Source organism: Esox lucius, chromosome 25 (genome assembly GCF_011004845.1).
Source record: "Esox lucius isolate fEsoLuc1 chromosome 25, fEsoLuc1.pri, whole genome shotgun sequence".
Lineage (NCBI taxonomy): Eukaryota > Metazoa > Chordata > Actinopteri > Esociformes > Esocidae > Esox > Esox lucius.
The window spans coordinates 20,889,429-20,898,317 of record NC_047593.1 but is presented as its reverse complement, the minus strand read 5'-3'; the positions used below and the strand labels follow the sequence as shown (position 1 = coordinate 20,898,317).

At 46.1% G+C, this 8,889-nt stretch overlaps 1 protein-coding gene across 1 annotated transcript; it reads right to left on the bottom strand.

The window, feature by feature from the left end:
• Positions 1–80: 80 nt before the first annotated feature.
• On the bottom strand, positions 81–8,756 carry fam114a1 (family with sequence similarity 114 member A1). Its single transcript, XM_029118128.2, has 13 exons — positions 8,680–8,756; positions 7,222–7,578; positions 7,065–7,137; positions 6,729–6,955; positions 6,296–6,430; positions 5,797–5,949; positions 5,520–5,691; positions 3,882–3,967; positions 2,459–2,692; positions 1,951–2,090; positions 1,797–1,869; positions 1,239–1,292; positions 81–1,154 (listed from the first exon to the last, which is right to left on the bottom strand). The coding sequence occupies exons 2-13, from the start codon at positions 7,576–7,578 to the stop codon at positions 1,041–1,043; spliced, it is 1,818 nt and encodes a 605-aa protein (XP_028973961.2). The 5' UTR covers positions 8,680–8,756; the 3' UTR covers positions 81–1,040.
• Positions 8,757–8,889: the final 133 nt, after the last annotated feature.

Sequence of the window (8,889 nt, the reverse complement as noted above, 5' to 3'; positions counted from 1 at the left end):
GAGTCTGTCTCTGAACACTGTGTGTGGAGTCTGTCTCTGAACACTGTGTGGGGAAGAAGGGATCTGAAACTCAGAAAGGGTTAAGAATTAGTTTTTATTTTGGGGGGGATTTTGTCAGGTCATGGTCGGTTACCATAGCAGCTTAATAACATATGATCTTTTCACTTTTTAAGAATATATAATTTTAGGATATTTTCTTTCAGCAAGGGAATTAAGTCCTTGTTTTGCAGTAGTAGTGTTATCAGTAAAATATTTCCACTCATTTACATAATTTAGCACAAGCTGATATCCAGAGTATCTTACAGTAAAAACATGTAATACCACATGAGGAATGCAATTAAAATACAAGGTGAATTAAAATACAAGGTGAATTACATCTTTACTGGTTTGTTGATACAAAGGATTCAATGGCATTGACTGTTTCAAAGGCAATAACATCAAGCCAACATCTGTAGCGCTCAACGAAAGCAATCTCTCTGAAGACAGGGAAAATGCCTTCAAATGCTGCATACATCAACACATGATCAGCCTGAACCCTTGTCCTACTTAACTAAATACAAACATTAAGAAACATTCGAGTGGTTTAGGGACGGTAATGACCCAGAATACATCATTGGTTAACTCGGATATGAGTAACTCTTAGCATGACACAGTATAAACAAGAAAGCTAAATAACCTTCATCATGCAGGCAAAACCGATACTTGTTTTTTGGCGGAGCAGCACCGAAAACGTGTTAAACATGAACAAATGATGTGTTCCTCCAAACCACTCCTTGGGTTACTCAGCGCAAGGATCTCCAAACCTAAATATCCTAAAACACAACAATTGACAGGAGCACAATCAATGGCACTTCTTAGGGGCTCCTACGCCATGACCATTATGGTATGGTCTGAGTGCGTTACCATGGCTCCCAGTAGATCTGTCACCTTCACTCTATATCATATCTTGTGTAATCTAACTGTACACGGCTACATTAACATGGCACACTAGGGACGTGTCAGCGCTACGCTGTGTGTGCAATTTGGTGATTAGGACACGGTTAAGGCTGTGGTTCTGTCTGGGTTCTGGAGCCCCGGGTCTGGATGTGTGATATCTGGAGAACCGGCAGAAGAAGCTGGAAGGCATTCTGGATGTAGGTTGTGCTGTTAGAACCCTAGAGAGAAAACATTTTTAGAATCCTACAGAATGCTGTTGGAACCCTACGGAACACTGGTAGAACCATAGGTCTGTGTCTTACCTCAAGCAGAACACTCTCAACCAACGGACTCAACTCTTCTGCTTTTCTCTGGTGCTGATGGAGAGAGGGTGAGGGAGGAGTGAGAGAGAGAGGGAGGGGGAAGGAGGAGCGAGGGAGGGAGGGGGAAGGAGGAGCGAGGGAGAGAGGGAGGGGGAAGGAGGATAGAGGGAGGGGGAAGGAGGAGCGAGGGAGGGGGAAGGAGGAGCGAGGGAGGGGGAAGGAGGAGCGAGGGAGGGGGAAGGAGGAGCGAGGGAGGGAGGGGGAAGGAGGATAGAGGGAGGGAGGGATGGATGGAAGGGGAAGGAGGATAGAGGGAGGGAGGGAGGGAGAAGGAGGAGAAAGGGAGGGGGAAGGAGGAGCGAGGGAGAGAGGGAGGGGGAAGGAGGTGAGAGGGAGAGAGGGAGGGGGAAGGAGGATAGAGGGAGGGAGGGATGGATGGATGGAATGGTGAGGAGGAAGGAGGAGAGAGAGAGGAAGGGAATTAATGGATGATAATCTGCTAACGTGTCCTTCATGCTGTTAATTAATTGTTTAAAGAAGCGCCACACCGCCTCTCACCCCGACAGAGAGTAAAGTATCTGAAAATGTCCTGGCAAGGCAGCCCACCTCCTTACACATGGCACACGTTAACCTGCAACACACCGACATAATATATTAAACACATTATATATATATACTTAAATGTCTGAGGCCGCATATTAATCAGACAGACCTGGTTAGGACGTGAGCCTGGTCTATGGCTGGTTTCTCTTGGTCCTGTCCGTGGAGGATCAACTCTGCCACCTTGTGGAGCTGCTCAATACTGCGGGCTGTCACCTCAGCCAGGGAGCCCACTGAACTGAGATACACTGCCTAGACCGACACACGGACGGAAACGCCTCATGATTTACATGAGAACAGAAGAATGCAGACAGACAGGCAGGCAGACACACAGACAGGCAGGCAGAGCGAGGCAGACAGAGGCAGAAGGGGAGCCAGACAGACAGACACACAGAGAGGCAGGCAGACACACAGAGAGGCAGGCAGACACACAGAGAGGCAGGCAGACACAGAGAGGCAGGCAGACACAGAGAGGCAGGCAGAGGCAGACAGACAGACCAAGGCAGACAGACAGAGCAAGGCAGACAGACAGACAGAGCAAGGCAGACAGACAGACAGAACAAGGCAGACAGACAGACATAAAAAACTGATCTTATTCTTTTCTACAGCTGGAGTCTCACCTCTACAGCTCTGGAACTCCTCTCTTCTTCTTTCTTCTCCCCTTCCTCCTCCTCTCCCTTCATCTCCTCCTCCTTTCTCCAATTTTCTACCTCCTCTTTCATCTCCTCGTCCTTCCCCTCTGCTCCGCCAGTTTCAGGTTCTCCTGCATGCTCCTCCTCAGCTGCCCCCTTGACAGTATCCTTGGCGACAGGTTGCTCCACTTCTCTCACCCAATCATGTGCCCTCATTCTGGCCTGGAGATTATATCACATTATGTACATAATCACTGACCTTTAGACACCCCGTCATAAGACCTATAGACACCCCGTCATAAGACCTATAGACACCCCGTCATAAGACCTATAGACACCCCGTCATAAGACCTATAGACACCCCATCATAAGACCTATAGACACCCAGTCAAAAGACCTTTAGACACCCCGTCAAAAGACTTTAGACACCCCGTCAAAAGACCTTTAGACACCCCGTCAAAAGACCTTTAGACACCCCGTCAAAAGACCTTTAGACACCCCGTCATAAGACCTTTAGACACCCCGTCATAAGACCTTTAGACACCCCGTCATAAGACCTATAGACACCCCGTCATAAGACCTATAGACACCCCGTCATAAGACCTATAGACACCCCGTCATAAGACCTATAGACACCCCGTCATAAGACCTTTAGACACCCCGTCATAAGACCTATAGACACCCCGTCATAAGACCTATAGACACCCCGTCATAAGACCTTTAGACACCCCGTCATAAGACCTATAGACACCCCGTCATAAGACCTATAGACACCCCGTCATAAGACCTATAGACACCCCGTCATAAGACCTTTAGACACCCAGTCATAAGACCTTTAGACACCCAGTCATAAGACCTTTAGACACCCAGTCATAAGACCTATAGACACCCCGTCATAAGACCTTTAGACACCCCGTCATAAGACCTTTAGACACCCCGTCATAAGACCTATAGACACCCCGTCATAAGACCTTTAGACACCCCGTCATAAGACCTATAGACACCCAGTCATAAGACCTATAGACACCCAGTCATAAGACCTATAGACACCCCGTCAAAAGACCTTTAGACACCCCGTCAAAAGACCTTTAGACACCCCGTCAAAAGACCTATAGACACCCCGTCATAAGACCTTTAGACACCCCGTCATAAGACCTTTAGACACCCCGTCATAAGACCTTTAGACACCCCGTCATAAGACCTTTAGACACCCCGTCATAAGACCTATAGACACCCCGTCATAAGACCTTTAGACACCCCGTCATAAGACCTTTAGACACCCCGTCATAAGACCTTTAGACACCCCGTCATAAGACCTTTAGACACCCCGTCATAAGACCTTTAGACACCCAGTCTTAAGACCTTTAGACACCCAGTCTTAAGAGTGTTCATAAAAATGAATGAGTGTTACCTTATTGAGCTTGTCTGGGGTGGCAGCAACATGAAGCTCGAAGAGCAGCTCAGTAAGAACACTGACAAACTCCTCTCCATCAGCAGCTTCATACACACACAGACAGAAATAAGGAGATTATCAGCAGCTGATTCTATTAGTATTGTGATTCTCATGATTCTACTCAGATTGTGATTCTCAAGAATCTATTTGGATTGTGATTCGCATGATTCAATTCGGATTGTGATTCTCATGATTGTATTCGGATTGTGATTCAAATGTTCCAGAATCAACAGCACACCATGTGTCTTTGGTGTGAAAATGTTAAAAGGATATCAAATATTGTCTAAAATTATACAATATAATGTCAAAACATTTAACTACACTCACCTAAAGGATTATTAGGAACACCATACTAATACTGTGTTTGACCCCCTTTCGCCTTCAGAATTGCCTTAATTCTATGTGGCATTGATTCAACAAGGTGCTGAAAGCATTCTTTAGAAATGTTGGCCCATATTGATAGGATAGCATCTTGCAGTTGATGGAGATTTGTGGGATGCACATCCAGGGCACGAAGCTCCCATTCCACCACATCCCAAAGATGCTCTATTGGGTTGAGATCTGGTGACTGTGGGGGCCATTTCAGTACAGTGAACTCATTGTCATGTTCAAGAAACCAATTTGAAATGATTCGAGCTTTGTGACATGGTGCATTATCCTGCTGGAAGTAGCCAACAGAGGATGGGTACATGGTGGTCATAAAGGGATGGACATGGTCAGAAACAATGCTCAGGTAGGCCGTGGTATTCAAACGATGCCCAATTGGCACTAAGGGGCCTAAAGTGTGCCAAGAAAACATCCCCCACACCATTACACCACTACCACCAGCCTGCACAGTGGTAACAAGGCACGATGGATCCATGTTCTCATTCTGTTTACGCCAAATTCCGACTCTACCATCTGAATGTCTCAACAGAAATCGAGACTCATCAGACCAGGCAACATTCTTCCAGTCTTCTGCTGTTGTAGCCCATCCGCCTCAAGGTTGTGCGTGTTGTGGCTTCACAAATGCTTTGCTGCATACCTCGGTTGTAACGAGTGGTTATTTCAGTCAAAGCTGCTCTTCTATCAGCTTGAATCAGTCGGCCCATTCTCCTCTGACCTCTAGCATCAACAAGGCATTTTCGCCCACAGAACTGCCGCATACTGGATGTTTTTCCCTTTTCACACCATTCTTTGTAAACCCTAGAAATGGTTGTGCGTGAAAATCCCAGTAACTGAGCAGATTGTGAAATACTCAGAGCGGCCCGTCTGGCACCAACAACCATGCCACGCTCAAAATTGCTTAAATCACCTTTCTTTCCCATTCTTACATTCAGTTTGGAGTTCAGGAGATTGTCTTGACCAGGACCACACCCCTAAATGCATTGAAGCAACTGCCATGTGATTGGTTGATTAGATAATTGCATTAATGAGAAATTTAACAGGTGTTCCTAATAATCCTTTAGGTAAGTGTATATCAGTATATCTGATGACATTAGGACGGGAGAGTATGTTATCTATTCTGTCTTTCTGTGACTAAGGGTTAGGTTTAAGATTTGGATAAGGGAAGGGATTAGGATTAATATTAAATACAGTGTTGTCTTGGTAACTCACATAGAGGAGTAGGACACTCTGAAACTAGATCACTCTTTTCCTTCATCTCTCCAATTTCTCCTTCCTCACCCTCCTCTTCCTCACGGGTGATGAAGATATCTTTTATGGCGATTAGTTCTTTCTTCAGCTCCTCCTGATCCTCCTCTTCTAAGGATGATAGAAATGACTGAACCTAGGAGATGGAAGACGAGTAGGGAGTAGGAGGAAGAAGAGAGGTCAAGGATCAAGTGGGTTTTGGGGAGTGGGGTAGAATCTGCGGGGGTATCCCTAAGCCTACCTTAGCTTCACTCTCATTGGCTAGTATCTCCAGTGCCTCGAGGTGTGATAGGCCCTGATAGTCGTCAAACAGGATTCCATAGTGAGCTGTGGGCTCGCTGATTGGCTGGCAGCTGAGACGAGCCCTCTCCTTCTCCTTGGCATCCTTCAGCATCTGACCAATCCCAACCCAGAGAGATACAACTCCTTAGCCAATCACCACACAGATACTCAACACAACCAATTAGAAAATACACATTTATACAGTGTGTGTGAGTGTGTGTAATGTTTAGTGTGTATAATATTTAGTGTGTGTGTGTAATGTTTAGGGTGTGTGTATGCATGGCTGTGTGTGTGTACCTGTGTTTAACTGGGTGTGTGTATGTGTGTGTACCTGGGTGTGTATGTACCTGTGTCTTGGGTGTGTACCTGGGTGTGTGTGTGTGTGTGTGTGTGTGTGTGTGTGTGTGTGAATGTGTACCTGGGTGTGTACTTGTGTGTGTGTGTGTGTGTGTGAGTACCTGGCTTAGTGACACAGTTCTCTGCATTAGGGTCTTGGTCTTCTTAAAACCAGGGTCGCTCTCCGCCAGCACAGTCATGGTTCTCTTCCCAATGAACTCCAGAGCGTCCAGCCCTCCACTGATGACTGACTTACCCTGGGGGGGTGGGGGGGTTAGGTGTTAAAAGGGCAGGTAATCCCAACCTGCCTGATCATCTGATGATAATGTACAAAGTGATTGTTGCTCATATTTATCACACAAGTATAAGATGTTTTATACAGGATGTATGTGTCAATTAAAACCCCGAACAAAGAGGCGTTTAAATTACACAACAACTAAAATAACAATTAAGACAGTCATTTTTCATAAATGCTGAAAACCAAGTGTGGAGTACAGTACTTCCATGATTATCAGCTGTGTGATAGTGTGTGTGTGTGTGTGTGTGTGTACTCACAGCATGTGTAATTGTTGAGAGTACTCCTCTGCTTGGTGCTGTGTTAGGAGACATGACAGCCTGAGGATTCTCCTCTCCCTCTCCTGCCTCTTTCACTTTCTCCTCACCTCCACCTCCTTCTTTACTCTCCTCCTCCCCATTCTCCTCTCGTGCCTCCTCCCCGATGGAGGTCCTGTGGAGTCGCAGTGCCTCACCTGCCTTCTCCTTCACAGAACTGAGACTGTGACCTGGAGGGAAGTAACATTGATAATCCAACTAAGTTGACAAGACGTTATTGTGTGTGTGTGTTTGTTTATATGTTTGTTTGTTTGTGTACACGTGTGTCTGTGTACCTACCAACAGTAGAGGTGGCACTGGTCAATAGAGACTTTCCCCAGGAGCCCCATCCAGACCAAGCTTTACCCTGGCCCTGGAGGCGCACACACACACACACACATTACATTACATCACTACCATGACGACATCACTGCACAATGGGAACAGCCAATCGTACCGCAACATCCCCCTTGCCAGCAGCAGTCTCCGCCTCCAGGCTCACCAACTGGTCACACTCAGTCACGTGACCCTCCACGCCGCTCTCTGGTTGGTCACACTCAGACCCGAGACCCTCCACGACGCACTCTGGTTGGTCAGTTAGAGCTTCACCGCCATCCACCCGGGTCACTTCCTCTCCTCCCTTCGCAATGGGTGGAGTATCTGAGCCTTCTGAACTCTCAGTGGCCAATGAGAACTGGTGGAGCAGTGGGGAGGGCGGGAGGGGAGGGCTTTCCGGGGGCTTGGGTTGGGTGGTTTGAGGGGGGTCTGAGAGGGAAAGAGGGGTGACTATGGGGAGATCAGAGTCAGACATCATCTGGGGAAGGGAGACCAGAACATCCAATCAGCAAGAAGAAACCAAATTACAACACAGTCAAAACAAAACATGACCTACTTGGGAAACAAAATCACAAAGCAAAATTATGTTCTGTCTGGGCCAAAGCCAGCACACCAAGGTTACCGATCCAAACCTTGACATAGAACAGGCTCTGTGAGCACAGCCCTGTCATTGAGTAGACACCCTGCACAGAAAGGCTGTGTTTTCAGACCATAATTCCAGTTCCTCTTCGCGGAGGAAGCAGAAATCAGTGTATTCACAGCTCACTACCACATTGCTGCCTGTCACAAGATGACGGACAAAGCAAAAAACTTGCTTCACGCCATTATTATTTTTACAGAAAATGTTTTGTTTTTTGCAGTATGTACATTGTTCTGTCATGCCAATGAAGCAGTTGTAATTTAATTGAGTTGGGGGGGAATCAAAGGTGACTGGGATAACATTTATATTGGACTGATTAAGCGGAGTGAAACCCGATGTCCTGAACCCATCATTCACATAAAGTAAAGAAGTAAACGTTTAAAATGAATCAGTGAAACTGCTCCCAGAAAAACAAACAGCTTGTTCCCTAGTTATCTTGGTGTGGTGTTTTCCTGACTGTTGTCCATTTGCTTGATACGGACAGCGAAGTGCAGCAAACCTTTCCTTCAGAATATTACTAAACATTTTGAAATAAAGGTTTAGGAGTTAGACATTTGCTTTTGGTTAAAGCATAAAATGTAGTGTGTCATAAGCTAAAGATGTCATTTAAAATATAGTTTACAAAAATAAGCTGTCTTAAAACTAAGAAATCTTTACACAGTCACTCAACGTTACAGTTCCAGCCCATTTACAGAAGTTAGAAGGCAGCGGTAGTCAGCCCGGATCATGATGTATGATACATGAACAAAACAACACTGATAAAATAATTAATCACTACATATTTACAGACACGGAGTGATTCTGCAACTATGTCCGCTGCAATAACATGCCATCACGCAACTAAGTTACTCTCATGAGGTTGACAATAAAAGCTAAACAAATAAGCTAAAATTCAAAAGCACAGCTAGGTTTTGTTTGTAAAATGACAGTGCATCTCACCAGTCGGCCTTGCAGTTCTCCTAGTCGCGTTCCTTCCGCCCCGGCCGCCACGTAGACAGCCTGGTCCGCGTGCTGTCTGCCGGGCGGTAATGGGCGGTGACGTCATCCTCTGGTACTTGCTGTGGACTTTGTTGTTCAGTCAGAGTTTCTTGCATAGATTATTACCAGCATTGAGACCAAACAATCCTTCGATACATCCGAAATTAATCC